The sequence below is a fragment of the Chanodichthys erythropterus genome, chromosome 3 (genome assembly GCF_024489055.1).
Source record: "Chanodichthys erythropterus isolate Z2021 chromosome 3, ASM2448905v1, whole genome shotgun sequence".
Lineage (NCBI taxonomy): Eukaryota > Metazoa > Chordata > Actinopteri > Cypriniformes > Xenocyprididae > Chanodichthys > Chanodichthys erythropterus.
Genome location: NC_090223.1, coordinates 30,805,056 through 30,822,555, shown reverse-complemented (window position 1 = coordinate 30,822,555; position 17,500 = coordinate 30,805,056). Strand labels below are relative to the sequence as shown.

General features: G+C 44.7%; 2 protein-coding genes across 2 annotated transcripts; both read left to right on the top strand.

Moving 5' to 3' along the window:
- The first annotated feature begins 3 nt into the window (after positions 1–3).
- si:dkey-93n13.2 (uncharacterized) lies at positions 4–6,572 on the top strand. Its single transcript, XM_067381736.1, has 3 exons — positions 4–1,362; positions 5,137–5,874; positions 6,026–6,572. The coding sequence occupies exons 1-3, from the start codon at positions 1,173–1,175 to the stop codon at positions 6,091–6,093; spliced, it is 996 nt and encodes a 331-aa protein (XP_067237837.1). The 5' UTR covers positions 4–1,172; the 3' UTR covers positions 6,094–6,572.
- Positions 6,573–13,991: 7,419 nt separating this feature from the next.
- On the top strand, positions 13,992–17,192 carry LOC137017452 (protein krueppel). The gene is made up of 2 exons (XM_067381735.1): positions 13,992–14,252; positions 15,853–17,192. The coding sequence occupies exons 1-2, from the start codon at positions 14,069–14,071 to the stop codon at positions 16,812–16,814; spliced, it is 1,146 nt and encodes a 381-aa protein (XP_067237836.1). The 5' UTR covers positions 13,992–14,068; the 3' UTR covers positions 16,815–17,192.
- The last annotated feature ends 308 nt before the right edge of the window (positions 17,193–17,500 follow it).

Sequence of the window (17,500 nt, the reverse complement as noted above, 5' to 3'; positions counted from 1 at the left end):
AGACCCTTATTCCTCGTCTGGTGTCGTTTAAAGCCCTTTGAAGCTGCACTGAACTGTAATTTTGACCTTCAACCGTTTGGAGACCATTAAAGTCCACTATAAGGAAAAAAAATCCTGGAATGTTTTCATCAAAAACAATTTCTTTTCGACCGAAGAAAGAAAGACATGAACATCTTGGATGACATGGGGGTGAGTAAATTATCAGGAAATTTAATTTAAAAGTGGACTAATCCTTTAACGTTGTAACAAGGACAATCAACCCATTCTCAGCGGCAAGAAGCCTCCAAGTGACATTTATTTCACACCTCTTAATAATGTTCTTGGTCTTTCACAGCCATCTGTTGTTTACTGGAAAACCCCTGACTTAGATGCTTCTACAAAAGCAGTTTTTTTTTTCTGTGTAATCACAGTCATGTAGGCAATGAGGCCTCAAAACACTTCTGGCTTTTCTAGTAAGCAAACTAATTCTACAATTGTTTTCTATAGGATATATAAAATATTTCATCACTCCCGGTCAGTAGTGGTGAGAATTTACCAACAGTGGCCCGAGAAGGGACAAACCACAAACCAGCAACAGGGTGTTAGGCGCCCAAGGCTCATCGATGCACAAGGGCAATGAAGGCTGCTGGGAAACCCTAAGTCCAGCCATTCATGTGGACATATCTTTGACATGTGCCACCTGCCTAAACATTGTTGCAGACCAGGAACACCCCTTCATGACAACGGTGTTTCCTGGTGGAAGTGGCCTCCAGAATAATACAGCAGAATAATGCTCCCTACCAAACTGCACACATTGTTTGAGGAACATAATGAAGAGTTTAAGGTGTTGCCCAGGCCAGATACCACAGGACACCTGTATAGTCTATGCCTTGGTATGTCAGCGCTGGCAGAAAGCGGAGGACCAACAGCATATTAGACAGGCGGTCATGTTTTTGCTCATCGGTGTAAATAATATGAATGATGACGTTATTTGGCCTATAGCTGTACAGTAAAAGCTGTACTGCCTCCTCCTGTCCTGTGAAGGGTGCTAGAGACACTTCAGTTAGCACAGCAACCTTATGTGTTGGTGGTTTGATTTTAAAGGGGGAACTTTCACGCGCTCGTCTCTGCTGTTATCGCTACCTGTATTGTCTGTATTTATCATTTAAATACAGCTATCTTAATATAGTAAAATGACTAAACTTGATCGTCTGAATACTTTCATGACCGAGCGCTTGATGGCTGCTGTGAAGGAGATCATCTTCACTGTCGGCAGAACGGTTCGGGAGTATGAGGAGGAAACGGAGCGAATCAGGAGCGAAAACGAGCGACTGAAAGAAATGTTACGAGACTCTGGGTGCTTCAGTGAACGCGCAAATGCTGGTAAGACGATTAAACTCCATAAAATGTCACGGTGAATGTTTTTCCCTCTATGTTTAAAAGAGTTAATGACCATTGATCTATCATAACATTTTAACTGGATCTGGAGTGTGGCTTTCATCAGAAAATCCTGGATTTGTTGTCATTTTGTGTGCGTGTTTTGGTTGCGGTCACGAGTCGTAGCCACGAGATTATTCATAAATGAAACTATTCTTGATTACATGTAATTCGAGGATGTGTGAATAATATTATGAAGGATATAGTATGTATGTATATAGGCCTAATCGTTTTTTTTTTAACTTAACTTATGCTAGTGTAATACTGAATGTTGACAACTTATCTTTTATTAAACATTCGAATTTAAAATGTATCTTTATATCTTTCCGAAAAACGGACCAAAAATGTTAGTCAATCACTGTGCACTTGCCCTACATTGTTTTCTTTTTCGATAACCCATGACATACAGATGTGTCACAATATGGAAGAAGAGATATCTTAATATGTTTATTATGGCTATTATATTAAAAAGGTGAAGACTGGAGTGCACCTTTTTTAATTGGAAATCAACACAGGAACAACATCTGTGCATCTTTAAAGGCACAATATGTAAATTTTCGCCGCTAGAGGTCGCTTATTCAAAACAAAGGATGATGCCTTGATTTTGTGGAATAGGTTGTTTCCAATCACGTGGTTCTGGTGACGCTTGAAATACCGGTGGAGGGCAAGCAGTGAAAATTAGAATGGAAGAGATGGAGCAAAGTCCTTTCTGTGCTGGTTTAGAAAGGTATAAACAGAAAATCACAACATATGTTGGACGTGATCTTTATGTTATGAAGATGAGCTACTTTCCCACTGAATTGAAAGACTTTCCTGCCATCGAGGAGATAGATATAGAGAATGCAAAGCTGGCGTCACGCCGCGTTCAGTTCTAGTCTGGGTTTGTTTACATAGCGCTGCCTTTCTACTAGTTAAGTTATGGCAGTATTTTTGATTTTCTGTCACGATTGTGAAAAATGTCGCCATTGTAGGTCATTTATGCTGAATCGAGAATTGCAACAGGAGCTCACATCATCGTTCAAAGAAAAAACTGGACAGTGTAATACAATCGTTGCCTTTTAATACGTGTAAAAACACACTAAGGGAAGCAGGTTGAGGAGGTGACGGGAAGACGGCGTATATCAAATCTAATAATGTCACTGATTTAACCCACTCGCTATCACTCAGTAAAATAATCACATAGTTGAATGTTTTTGAAAGTGTTGTCTTTGTTGCTGAATCGACTTCTGTCAGCTTGTTAAACAATTATTTATTTATTTGGACATTTTCTACCATATGATGGCTGAAGCAGCAGCATGTGACACTGTTCTCATGGTAACCAGATCAACATTGTGAACAGAATACTACAAAACTGAAGTGAAAACACCAAATTATAATTAAATAAGATACAATATCTTCTCCTCCCTGCAAACAATACCATAAAGAATGTGGATATTTAACCAAGTCAAAAACAAATAAGGTAAGCAGGTATCCATTTCAGTATCAGCAGATGCAAAACGCTAATGAAGGCGACAACCTTTAAAGTTAGAAAACTGTATAAGTTATAAAAAACGGTATAAGTTGTGTAAACGATATAAACACCTTCTGGGTTCTCTATTTTATCGATTTGAGCAACCGCAAACGACCCAAACATACGAATTTTGAGTTTGATAGGATTCCTATATAGAAAATACACTCCCTGCCCTCCAGACTCATTCGCGCTGCTGCTGTGACGTCATGTGCAAACAACCTATTGACCCTTCGCTAAGACACGCCTGAAAACCGCCACAGGCCAATAGTGGTTTAGCAACCGTAACTAGGCGCGGGAGGTCTGTCAAGTTTTCGAGCGAGGGAAACATGCCGAAGCGTTGTGCGTAGGGATTCTGTAAATCTGATACCCGGTATCCTAAAAGTTTGGATGGGGTGGTGGAATTTTTTTTCCTTCCTGAAACCTAAAACCCAAGGGGAGAAATGCCGGTGTTCTGACAATTTGTGCTACCCTGTCAGATTTTGCTACCTCCCATTGAAACAGTAGGTAACGTTAGCAAAATCTGACAGCGAAACGGATTGTGCGTCCAGCGCAATATTAACGTGGTTTATGGCTTTATTAACATCTACACCTACCCCAACCCTAAACCTACCCTTATAATAATCCAAGTACAGTAGTGGTAGCACAATATGATATAGCGTTAATCATTAGAACAAGTATAAATCGATAGCGAAAAATGTTACCCATCAGATTGTGCTTTATCAATGTCTACTACACCTACCCCAACCCTAAACCTACCCTTACAATAATGCACATACAGTAATTTTGTGTTATTTATCATGACAACAATTATGTAATATTGATGTGCGCACATGCAGTAAGCCCGGGTAGGACAATCTGACGGGTATATTAGCTAGCTAGCTAACTCAGCACATCATTGCTTGGAAATAATGACGGTTCTTTGTTCATAATACATATATTTGAATGTAAAATAAAACGATTAAAGGCAAGACTGAGTAGCCTGGCACACTAAAAATATAAGCGGGAGAATGTTATCACTGCAAAGTAGTCAGGCTAACGTCTTGTGTTTATTCCACAAGACTTATGGATAAGCTGTTTGATTTATAATTATTAGGTTATTTTCACAAATTTCACTTAAACTGCTGTGAATGAACAAAGCTGTTCCTCAATTTGTGTGTTTCCCATTTGAATGGTCAGTGTATGAGGCAGCTGCTGCTTGCGCTTGGAGCTTTAGCTTCAATTTTGATCAAATTATTTTCTAATCGGTTGCATATTATGTCGTGGATAAATCCCTCGAATGCATACTGCAGTCCCTTTTGTCTTGCTCTGTTCGCCAAAAATGACTAATTATCTCCTTGGAAATGTCTGACACCGGTGCATATATACTGTAGTAGACTTGCCAGGCACGAAAGCTTGACAGGCGTAGCAACAGTAACTAAGGAGGGCGGGGCTTAGTGAAGGGTCCATCATGGGAGGTGTTGTCTTCAGGTCTACAGCTGGTGGAAAAGAATTGGAATGTGACTCGGGCTCAAATCATGTTCATGAATGAGATTATTAACATTAATGTAAAATGAAGCAGAGCAGGGTCGAGTGCTGTGAGAGTTGAACGAGGCCGCTGGAGCAATTGCTAATGAGAGACGAGCGCAACACATGGCTTGAGAGCCGGGGAACTTTTATTATCATATTAGGTAAATTTGCGTGTTGAAAGTTGTTACAATGCTACTCTGTGTTTGCCCGGTGGCTTCTATGAGACACTTAATGCAGTAAGGTAGATTGATATTAGGCATGGTAAAACATGGTACTCACCATAAATCAAGAAAAAGAGATTTAATCAATAAGACTTACTGTGTTGAGCTTCATAACATTGATTAGTTTTCTGTCAATGAATGTATCCAAACAGTTGCTCACCTGTCTAATAAAACACATAATATATTAAAGCGTCTTTGGTGTTTGCATGGTTTCTACAAAATAAAACCGGAAACCGAGGGTCCGTGTCCTGGTTAAAATAGCTTATTCCTCTGAATTTAAACATTCTTGGAAACATTTAGGATAATGTAAGTACACAAGTCAACAAAATATATAACATTGTTCTAGTGGTTTTTGGATATTTTAATCTTACACATTGTGCCTTTAAGTCATCAAGGTGTGTTTAATACAATATCCATCAGTTATTGGAGCTGTAGTCACATTACAGGTTCACATGGATCTTTTTCATTTTATGTTTCTTTAAGCTCCTGTGCAGTCTTATCAGCCCATCTCCCCTGTGCAACCTGGATGGATCTGCAGCCAGAATGAGGAGCCACAAACCTTTGATGAGATCCAACAGGACCGATGCCAGAGACACGGCGAACAACATCCGCTCATAAAACCGGAAAAGCCTGAGTACTCTGCTGACGCTTACCAGGAATCTGAAGCTTTGCCATCAGAAGCCAACAACAACGAGGGCTCACACATGTGCGCTGATCACACCGAACAGAACACAAATCCTGTTGAGGATGAGATGACAAACTGTCATTTCCCAACTAAAATCAAAGTTGAATTCATGAATTCTAACTTGTGTTCAGGCGATGCAATGGGGAGCACTGAAGATGTATATCACAGCTGGTCCCCACGCAGTCCAGACTTGCCTTTAGGGACATCGGACCCCTACAGATCACAACTCCCAAACCAGCCGACATACACTAGCAGTGAAGCTCCTCCCACAGTATCCCAGCACAGCAGTTCATCTTATGATGCCAATCACGTTTCATACCACAACATATTATGCACCAACAGGTCCTACTGTAGCAGTAAATGCTGTGAAATGCAAAAGAGGACAATAGCCAAATCAAGCCCTGTATGGAAGTATTTCTCTCTAAAAGAAGGAGACTGTAGCAAAGCAGTGTGCATTATGTGTAGGGCCGTCATATCTCGTGGTCGCAAAGAGTACACAACATCTGCCCTTCTAAAGCACCTTCGGATGAAACATGGTAAATGTTGACGTTATCATGACATTATCATTTGTTCTCTGATTTTTATATATACATATATATTTGCTGTAGCATTTTCTGCTCAGTCTGTTCAACTCAGTCTGTTCAAATGTGAGGAAAGCAAAACATCATCTTTGTGTTATTCCTGCAGGAAATGTACTAATCTTTGGCAGTGCTGAGAAGAGACGAATGAAAGAAATTACGAGAAAAACTGTGTGAAAACCACTAAACCGTTCTCAGTCAGTATGGACACTGGCTATTGCGCTGGCGAAGCGCTGAGTGAACCACAGTGGTTGTGTAACATTCAGTCTTTTGGTCTGTTTTTAAAGTAATTGTTTCATCAAAATCAACATCATATGGAGTGGGTTAAGATAAATTATGTATGCATATGCAGTTGGTCATCTAAGCCTTTTGATTATGGTTACAGACAAAGCGTAAAATCCTATAGGCTTGGAAAAACTGTAACAATCTTCAACCTGTTAGTAACTGGTGAATGGATGTTTGGTTTCATCATTGTATTAAAAAAACAAAACAATGGGATGTTATTGAACTTCTAGCTAAGGCATGATTCATATTAAGGAAAACTGTAATAAAGATAATTTTACTAAATATTTTACCACCCCATTGAAATGTAAGATGTTTGAAGTTTTGAACTGATTTCGTCTTTTATACTAATTTTTACAATAAATTACTTCTGTTTTTACAACATTTTGAGAATACTGTTTGTTGTTTTTTCAGTGTGTTCCTCCTGAAAATAATGCTTGTTCAGCTGAGATTACAAATCTTGGATTTATAGAAATAAGAACATGAATAAAGTAGATTTATGTATGATTAATCAAATCGCAAGCATTATTACAATCAAGTTCTTGTAATAATGACTTAGTTTCTGATTATTATGAGATGTGAAGTCAATATTATGAGAAAGTTTCTCATTATGAGGTGGTCATTAGTAAAAAAAAAAAGTTTCTCATTATGAGTCATAATTATTTGGTTTTTCCACTAAAACAGCTTGATTATGAGAAAGTTTCTCATTATATGCTTAGTCATTATTATGAGAATGTTTATTATTATTATGACTTACAAAACCATATTTTCATAATTGCAGAAATGGGCAAAAAAAAAAAAAAAAAAAAACATAATAATGAGAAACTTTCTCAAAGGAATGACAGCTTCCCATTCTCATAACAAAAAAACGTTATCATAATAATGACTCAGGGTGTTTACAGGACAACAAAGTACTGTTTAAAATCAAAAAGTTTTTCCTTTGTCACCGTTTTCACAAAAATGTGCTTTTCTGTAGTAAACACAGAGACGATAATGCTATTGTTTTCAAAAACTTGTACTTTGAAACCCGTTTGTGTTCCCTTTCGATACTTCACTCGTACTGCGTATGGGGAAAGGTCTCCCTTTTTCCCCGCTGCTGAAGCCTTTTTCAATAACGCAGTGTAACTGCACCGTCATTGGTTCACTCATAGACAAGTTGTTGAACCAATGGCGGCGCGGCATAGCTGCGCGGCCTATGGCGACAAAGCGCGCGAATATTCCCGCCGAAATGGGCGGGGTATAGGGCTATATAAGCAGGCGTTTCGCCATAGGATTTCAGTGTTTTCTCCTTCAGCGACGACATCTACTTCTCTTCGCTGATCTCCGCCTGAAGCCGAAGAAGCTCGCCGCCTTCTGCTCTCGCCGCCGTCTGAAGAGGCTCCCGCAGCGGACTCGCCTGGACTCGCCGGTGGAAGAAAGCGCCGGCGCCCTCGCGGACTGCAGCTTCTAGCGCCGTCGCCGAGCCGCCGCCTCCCGCTTCCCGCTTCCGGCCGCTTCCTGTGCGTCCCCTGCCGCCATCCGGCGCGCCGCCTGAGAGCTTCATCCGCGGCTTAAACGCCGCTCTAAAAGAGCGATTTCCAGCGGTTTTCACCGCTTTAAGAGCTTCCGCGGCCCTCGCCGCTCTAAAAGAGCCACCCAATTGCCGTTTTCACGGCAGCGGCGTCTCACGATGCCCCGCCACTCATGTGGTACTTGCAGGGCCCCCTGCACGACGACGATGGACACAGCGAGTGTGTCGCTTGCCTGGGCAAGCCCCACGCAGACGGCGCGCTCGCTGGAGACTCATGCCCGCACTGCGAGTGTATGAGTCTCGCTTCCCTGCGCTCGCGGGTCGCCTTCTTCACTGAGGGCGATCTCGCCGCTCGCGCCCTCCCGTCTCCTTCCTCCCGCGGTCCGGCGAGGAAAAGACAGCGGGGTAGAGCGACTCAGCGCCAGGAGTTGAGCGAGCTCACGCCGGCCCAGCCCCCGCGTGCCTCGCCCTCTCCTCCCAGGGAACTCTCTCCAGTTCTGTCCTCTCGCCCTGAGCAGCGTCCCTCCGCAGAAGCGAGTGACCTCGTCTCATTCGGGGAACAGACGACGAACAAGACGACTCCATGTCTCTTGCGGCTTCCGAAGCGGAAGGATGGGCTGGCGAGCCGGAAGACCCCGCTCCACCGCCTCCCTTGGAACCCATCGAGCATGGCCAGGGCATGGATGCCGAGCTCTTCCGCATCCTGTCTAGAGCCGTTGAAGAGCTGGACCTCGAGTGGGCCCCTCCAGAGGAGCCGTCTCGCAGCCGCCTGGACGAATGGTTTCTGCCAGGCCGCCGCCAAGCACCTCGCCAGCGTTCAGCGCCCTTCTTTCCTGAGGTCCACGAAGAGCTGACGAAGCCGTGGCGCGCGCTCCTTACTCTGCCCGCCTCCACACTACGCACCGCTCCGCCCTCACCGCCGTCGACGGCGCCGAGGAGAAGGGATACGAGCGCTTGCCACCCCTAGATGAAGCGGTGGCTGCTCACCTCTGTCCTCCCGCGGCTGTGGGTTGGAAGACGAAGAGGGCCCTTCCTTCCAAGCCCTGTCGGACCACCTCTACTCTGGCTGGACGGGCTTACACCTCGGCGGGCCAAGCTGCCTCTGCGCTCCACACCATGGCCATATTTCAAGCATTCCAGGCCAAACTCCTCCGCTCTCTGGATGAGTCTGGAATCGACGCGCCAGCCTTCAAAGATCTCCGCAGCGCCACGGATCTTGCCCTGCGAGCTACGAAGGCTACGGCCCAGGCCATCGGTCGTTCCATGGCCAGCCTGGTCGTGTTGGAGCGCCACCTGTGGCTCAACCTAACGGAGATCAAAGACCTAGACAAGACGGCCTTCTTAGACGCCCCGGTCTCGCCTTCTGGCCTGCAGTGGATGGCTTCACTGAGCGCTTTACTGCCGCGCAGAAATCGTCTCAGGCTATGAGGCATTTCTTGCCTAAGCGCTCCAGCTCCGCTTCTGCGTCTAGCCGCCCCAGGACTGCGCCGGCTCAGCAGAACAAACCAGCCCCACCTGCAACACAGGCAGCGCCGCCCCAGGAGCATCGCCAGCGCTCGCGCCTGCGAAGCGCCCTCCCTTCCCCGAGGCGCCAGGGACCCCGGCCCAGGATTGTGCTGGACCCGGTGCCTCCGAAGTCGTCCTGATTCGTCGGACAGGAAGAGGATGGGGGACCGTCCCGTTACGACCGGACCACCCCAAAAGCTCCCACGGGTAATTTCCCCTCCGCCTCGTTTATTTCCGGGCGTGGGAAACATACTCCAAGTGACAGCTGGGCCCACACCTGTTGCGCCCACCTAAACGCCGTTTTCACGGCGGACAAATTTTTACCTCATCACAAAAAGAGCAAATTTCCTCTTCCACCCCTCGCGGTGTACGACCCTCTCAACGGCGGTCTGTCACCCAACATTATTCAACCCCTAGCCACTCGGGCCGAGGCCTGGCAGGCCATCCCCGATGTGTCAGAATGGGTCATGGGGATCGTAAACCAGGGCTACTCGCTCCAGTTTGCACGACGGCCCCCCGCTTCGCCGGGGTGCTTCAAACATCGGTCAATCCGGACGACGCTCATGTCCTCCGGGCCGAAGTCATGTCGTTGCTGGAAAAAGGAGCTGTGGAAATGGTTCCTCCGTCAGAGAGCGAGACAGGCTTTTACAGCCGCTACTTTCTGGTCCCCAAAAAGGATGGCGGTCTCAGACCCATCCTAGACCTCAGGCTTTTGAATCACTCCCTCATGAGACGGAAGTTCAAAATGCTGACGCTGAAGCAGATCCTCGCGCACATTTGCCCCGAGGACTGGTTCTGCTCGCTGGACCTGAAGGATGCGTATTTTCACATCCAGATAGCCCCCCGTCACAGACGATTCTTGAGATTCGCATACGAAGGGGTGGCATACCAATATACGGTCCTGCCCTTCGGGCTGTCTCTGGCTCCCCGCACTTTCACCAAGTGCATGGACGCGGCGCTTTCCCCTCTGAGACAGATGGGAATCCGGGTTCTGAATTACCTCGACGACTGGCTCATCTTAGCCCGTTCGCGAGACGAGCTGGAACGCCACAGATCCGTGCTCCTCAGCCATCTACAATGCCTGGGTCTCAGGGTCAACTTAGCCAAGAGCTCGCTATGCCCCACTCAACGAATTTCGTTTCTGGGAGCAGTTTTCGACTCGGTCCGTATGACGGCAGTAGTCTCGCCAGAGCGCGCCCTGGCAATTCAGCAGCTCACGGCATCTGTCACGAACAAAGCCTATCTCCCTCTGAAGTTTTTCCAGAGGCTGCTAGGGCTGATGGCTTCCGCCTCCCCGGTGCTGCAGCTAGGCCTTCTTCGGATGCGGCCTCTTCAGTACTGGTTGAAGTTCCGGGTTCCTCCCAGCGCATGGCGGCACGGCCGCCTATGTCTCAAGGTCAATCGGGCCTGTCTTCTAGCCCTGAAACCTTGGATGGATCCAGTATGGTTCCAACGCGGAGTCCCCTTACAGGCGGTCTCACGGAGGACGGTGCTCTCAACAGACGCCTCCAACTTGGGCTGGGGCGCTGTGTGCGAGGGCAGACCGGCCTTCGGCTCGTGGAGCCACGAGGAAAGCCATCTACACATCAACTGTCTAGAGATGCTAGCAGTGATGAAAGCCCTTCAGTTCTTTCAGGCTTACTTGACGGGACGTCATGTTCTAGTTCGGTCAGACAGTATGACGGTGGTGTCATACCTGAACCACCAAGGCGGTCTTTCGTCCAGCCGCTTATGCGCTCTGGCGAAACGACTGCTGGAATGGGCTCTTCCGAGGCTTCAGTCGCTCAGAGCGACTCATGTTCCTGGCAGGAACAATCTGGGTGCGGACATGTTGTCACGGAGCAACATCCCCCTCCGACGAGTGGATGCTCCACCCCCAAGTGGTCCTCACGATCTGGGAGTTCTTCGGGAAGGCAGAGGTAGACCTCTTCGCCTCAGAAGACAACTCTCATTGCCCAACATTTTTCTCGAAGGAAGTAGATGCTCTGGCCCACACATGGCCCAGCACGCTCCTTTATGCTTTCCCTCCGATCGCACTGATCCCCCAGGTCATCAGGCGTATCAGAGAAGACCAGCACAGAGTCCTTCTGGTGGCCCCGCTCTGGAGGAACCAGGTTTGGTCCTCAGAGCTATTCAGGCTCTCTCTAAGAGCCCCGTGGCCGATTCCCCTGAGACGGGACCTCCTCTCTCAGGCAAACAGAACAATCTGGCACCCACAGCCGCAGCTCTGGGCTCTGCACCTCTGGTCCCTCGATGGGAGCCGACTAGCCTCCCCGAGGACGTCCTAAATACCATTTCTCAGGCTAGAGCCCCATCTACGAGGCGCCTCTACGACCAGAAGTGGTCAGTCTTTGTTGATTGGTGTTCAACACGCAACATAGACCCTGTGGAGAGTGACGTATCTTCCATACTGTCTTTCCTCCAAGAACGCTTGGAAATGGGGCGCTCCCCTTCCACGCTTAAGGTTTACGTAGCAGCCATTGCAGCGTTCCACGCTCCTATTGCTGGCCAATCGGTGGGACGAAACGGGCTCGTGATCCGTTTTTTGAGAGGTGCTAGGCGTTTGAATCCTCCTCGCCCTCTCACTATTCCCTCCTGGGACCTCTCGTTGGTCCTCAGGGCCTTGAAAGGAGCCCCATTTGAACCAATGGGTTCAGCCGACCTCAGGCCCCTAACACTAAAAACCGCTCTGCTACTAGCACTAGCATCGGTAAAGCGTGTTGGCGATTTGCAGGCCCTCTCTGTGAACCCTGCATGCCTCGAATTCGGGCCTGGTGACTCTAAGGTCGTTCTGAAACCTAGGCATGGCTACGTCCCTAAAGTGCTCTCAACTCCGTTTAGAGCTCAGGTCATCTCGCTCTCTGCTCTTCCTCCCTCGGCGGACGAACCAGAGCTGCAGCTACTCTGCCCAGTCAGGGCATTGAGGACCTACATAGACCGATCACAGTCTTTCAGACTGTCGGATCAGCTCTTTGTTTGTTTTGGCGGCCGCACCAAAGGGTCTCCGGTCTCGAAACAACGCATTTCCCGTTGGATAGTGGATGCTATTAACCTGTGCTACTCCTCACTGGGCACCAATTGCCCCATAGGAGTCAGGGCCCACTCCACTAGAGGAATGGCTTCCTCGTGGGCTTGGTCCAACGGAGTTTCCATCCAAGACATCTGTGAGGCGGCCGGCTGGTCTTCGCCGTCCACCTTTGTCAGGTTCTATCACCTCGATGTCCCGACCTTACAAGCTCGGGTCCTGTCGGTGTGATTAGCGGCTTCCAACAGGTCCCGCTTCACGCCACCATAGGAAGTATCTTCCTTCAGTGTAACCATGGGTTCGGTTAGGCTTTGCCTCCGCTTGTCCTTTTTGCCCCCCTCTGGGTGGCCAAATGCAAGCTATATCGTTCCCAGCCGTGGCACGGCGTGGTTGAATTCGTTCCCCATACGCAGTACGAGTGAAGTATCGAAAGGGGAACGTACTCGGTTACTAACGTAACCTCGGTTCCCTGAGATACGGAACGAGTACTGCGTCACTTGCCGTGCCACGAGGCTGCGGCTCAGGGTCGTCGCTTCAGTCGATTGACACTGAAATCCTATGGCGAAACGCCTGCTTATATAGCCCTATACCCCGCCCATTTCGGCGGGAATATTCGCGCGCTTTGTCGCCATAGGCCGCGCAGCTATGCCGCGCCGCCATTGGTTCAACAACTTGTCTATGAGTGAACCAATGACGGTGCAGTTACACTGCGTTATTGAAAAAGGCTTCAGCAGCGGGGAAAAAGGGAGACCTTTCCCCATACGCAGTACTCGTTCCGTATCTCAGGGAACCGAGGTTACGTTAGTAACCGAGTACGTTTTAAGGCCCCCAAAACCCTGTCCTTGAAATGAACAGCCAAAATGTATGAAGTTTTCTTTTTTTAGTTGAAAATGAAGTATAAATGAGAAACTTTCTCATAATAATGACTTGTTTTTCAAAATCTTGAGAAACATTATCATTATGACTTGAACTCTCATAATGACTAATTTTCTATAATATCGAGAAACCTCATAATGACTTTGTTTTTCAAAATAATGAAACTTTCTCATAATATTGACTTTGTTTTTCAAAATCTTGAGAAACGTTATCATAATGACTTGAACTCTCATAATGACTCATTTTCTATAATATCGAGAAACCTTCTCATAATAATGACTTTGTTTTTCAAAATAACGAAACTTTCTCATAATAATGACTTAGTTTCTTGTAATAATGACTTAGTTTCGCATAACACGAAGCTTTCTCATAATAATGAGATAAAAATAAGATGATAAAAAAGAGAATGTTTCTCATTATTATGAGGTGTTAAGTAATGGGGAAGTTTCACATCATTTTGAGACAAGTCATCATCATGTGAGAGTTTCTCATTCTGACTTACAAAATCATATTTTTTACTCAACTGAGGCAGCACCGGGCTTTCATACATATAATTATAAAGGTTTCCACCTTCAGACCAACTTAACAAAAATGTACCATGGAAACTATAGCCCTGATATTTCAATAAACCATCATGGTCACTACGGTCAGTTACAAATAAAATATGGCTTTCTTGCACGTTCTGAAATGTTACTCGATTTAAGGAAAATCTCGGATTTGTTTATGATTATGATTTTACGCTAGTAACTAGTATTTTGTAGGAAATTATGGTACCATCTTCAGCCCTTTCTGTACTTACCACTCCTCTCCGTTGGTAGGCGCTGAATCGGTTTATTTCTGTGATTAAAGAGGAACATATACGTGGTCATATGACAACAGAGAAGCGTGTTTACATTCTATCTTACTTTCCGCCGAGAATAAAATAACTGCATTTACTGCGAACCGACAGCAACATGACGAAGCTGCAGGTCATCAACACGTTTCTGACGGAGCGCTTGATGGCGGCGCTCAATGAGATCATGGACATGGTCGGCGGGACTGTCCTGCAGTATGAGAAAGAGCTGGACAGCGTGCAGAAGGACAACGAGTATCTGAGACGGAGACTGAAGGAGATTGAGAAAATCGTCGAGTCAATCGGTACATAGTCCTTTCATTAAAAAAAAAAAAAAAAAGTGTTCTGCCGAGGGCAGCGGTTTATTTACCTTCCTTAAAAAATTACCATGGAAACCATAGTTTCCTCCAAAATACCATAGCAACAGTAAAAATGTAAGCCACTCATATCATTAAAAAGTGAAAACACAATAAAACACAAACTCTGAAAGCTTCCTGTACAGTTTGAAAGAGATCTCATATAAATGCATTATAGTTTTACTGTAGTAATTTTGCGGAAACGATGTTTACAATGTTATGGTAAGGTTTTGTAAGGACCGTTATTTACTGTTGTTTGTTGTAAGGACATCTGTAAACCAGTAAACAAACACATATTTAATGTAAATACTATTTATAATGTTGTATAACAATATGTATAAACCAATACTCAAGTCAGATTAATCACGTACATCCATTTTACGCACAGTCCATATAAATGACCAGCTTGGACACAACTTATCGTTCATTTGTATAAATATTTCTTTTATATAAACAAATATAAGTACTCAAAACTATGAAATAACACAGAGGAAAGTATGGCAATTGTGTAGTGATTCAAAATAAAAAAACAAAACCAAAACAATTTTTACTTTTTTAAGGTTGCCTTGTCTAGATTTCTGTTCTACACATTTACCTGTTGACTGCTTTCCGTCACTATATACTTCAACTTATCCATTAAAAATGATCATTTACATGTTTAAATGATTGTAATGTTTATTTATTTATTTATTTATTTTAATGTAGGGAACCATTAGACTTTTCAGGATTCTCCTGGATAGCCAGTATTGTCAAGGTAGTGCCTTAAAATGAGCAAAATATTGTACTAAATATTGTGGATAAAAATATTGTATAAAAAAATATTGTATCATAGCCAACTAAAATAATAATATATCAGATTTTGCTCATGATAATATTAAATTTGACACTCAGTGCTTATATTTAAAGAAAAAGACTCATTTTGTAGAATCCTTATTTTTTTATTCATGTAAATAAGGACCCAAAACCACTCATGTCTAGAAATATTTAACTTTAAGGACCTGTTATGAAAATATTTGTACATGAAACCATTTGCACGTGAAGGAAACAAATTTCTCAGTGTATCTACAATTGGAAAATATTAAAAATGTATAATCTGTAAGACATATTAAAGCTTTTAAATCAAAAAGCTTTAATATGTCATTCACTTAACCGATCGAGGTCCTCGAAAAGATTTTTTCTTTGATTTTCCAGAGGGGAAACAAATTTTAAATCACTAGGCATCATACATTTTCCTACTTTGTATATGATTTCAGAGAGAAAAACTGGGCTGAGGATCACACACTGACACAACCAGACTTTCAACAAAGTCGCACAGAAACATGTGCCTTGTTGCTAGGAGATGCATGACAAATGAAAACAATATGTGTTCTAAAATCAGATCAAAATATCAAACATGTTTGATATCATCCGACTGGATGGAATCAGAGTCTGTGAACATCAAAACTACGTGATTTTCCGTGAACTCGGTCAACTCTGACTGACCTAAATGAGTTAGTGTCTTAGATACTATGTTTCCACCTGATCTTCTCAGACCCTTCATCTTTTACAGGTCCAGCCGTCTCAAATCCTGCACCATCATCTCCACCTCCGCATCTAAACTGGACTTCTAGCGTTGAAACGGAAACTTTGCCAACAGAGATCTATCAGAACCAGAACCAGGTACAAAACGAACAGCCCACCAGCACGAAAGTGGAAGAGTTCTCCAGCCATTCGCTTCTGGTGACCGAATCAGACATCAGTTTACCTTGTCCCCCAATACCAAACACACTGGCTCAAACAGATGAAGACTTTGAAACATCCACTTTAAATGAATTTCCTTGTGGTGTAAAAACTGAGCCTTTTGAAAGCCTCAATTCACAATCCACCCGTGCTAACGCATCCGTCTACAGTCCGTTACCTCATTACTCTGCTACTACTGATAATACTCACAAATCTGATCTTAAAGTTTTCAATACATCGAATTCCTCTGAACTAGAATCAGCTAAATGTGTGAAGCTAAAGCCTAAAACCTTGCAAAAGTCCATCATTAAAATAACCCCAAATGCGTCAAAGACCACTTGTCCTGAATCAGGCATAGCTCATCTCAACTACAACAGCGCTCATCAAAACACAGACTTAGGATCAGTCAGGAACGACACTATCAACAGCAACGGTCATCTCGGTATAGCTAACGTTGCGGTCAATCCCCTACGTCACGCAGCGTTCAGCAGAGAAATCAGGCAGTGTAGGGCAAGAGGACATGGAAGAGGCAAAGGTTCTGGGACGCATGTTTGCCCGCAGTGTGGAAAACTATTCCCTCATCACTCACGCCTAAAGGTGCACATGCTCATTCATACAGGGGAGAAGCCGTACGCTTGCGCCCAGTGCGGGAAACGCTTCAACAACGACGGGACTCTGAGGAACCACAGCCGAGTGCATCTGCAGCTACGTCTGTTTGACTGTCCGGTGTGCGCGCGTAGCTTTAAGGATGCCTACACCTGTCGAAATCACATGCGTGTTCATAATAGGTGAGGCATTGGTGCTTTATTTGCCTCAGCAGGCAAAAGAAAAAGAACTGAAACTATATGAAAGACTCATGGGATGGAATCTCTGTTCGTCGTGACGTGCAGTCACAGTTTTCCTGCTCCTGATCACTGAACATCAGAGTCGAACCAGCTGTTCTAGATAATAGAGACAATTAAAATGTGCCGTGCTGGGAGACCCCAATGGACAGGATTGAGTAGAATATAAGTCACATGATGATGTCCTTGGAAAACCTTTTGAGTACAGTGATTGATTGATGGTGTTGTTGAAATTTATTTCATGTTCCTGTTGTGTGATCTGCCATCAGACTAGTAGGATGCAACAAACAAGTGCCAGTATTGTCAGCTGTTTTCTGCTTCTTTTAATATGGTAAATTAAATGGTTTGATTTATAGATTTTGAGTGTTCGGATTCCTCAATTATCAGCAGAGTGAGGTCTAAAAAATGTTTTAGATGTTTGTGTAAAATTATTTGAACAAAGGCCCAACCCTATATTGTTTCAACTGTACTTAAAGGGATAGTCCACCCAAAAATTAAAATGCTGTCATCATTTACTCACCCTCATGTTGTTCCAAACCTGCTTGACTTTCTTTATTTTGTAGAACATAGATGATATTTTGAAGAATGTTGGTAATCAAAACGTTTTGGTTCCCAATGACTTCCATTGCATAGACA

Excerpts from the sequence above, each read along its gene's own strand:
- si:dkey-93n13.2 (XM_067381736.1), top strand. The coding sequence starts at position 1,173 with ATGACTAAACTTGATCGTCTGAATACTTTCATGACCGAGCGCTTGATG. Across the intron at positions 1,363-5,136 it reads CAGTGAACGCGCAAATGCTG|CTCCTGTGCAGTCTTATCAG; the intron begins GTAAGACGATTA and ends TGTTTCTTTAAG. Across the intron at positions 5,875-6,025 it reads GCACCTTCGGATGAAACATG|GAAATGTACTAATCTTTGGC; the intron begins GTAAATGTTGAC and ends TTATTCCTGCAG.
- LOC137017452 (XM_067381735.1), top strand. The coding sequence starts at position 14,069 with ATGACGAAGCTGCAGGTCATCAACACGTTTCTGACGGAGCGCTTGATG. Across the intron at positions 14,253-15,852 it reads GAAAATCGTCGAGTCAATCG|GTCCAGCCGTCTCAAATCCT; the intron begins GTACATAGTCCT and ends CATCTTTTACAG.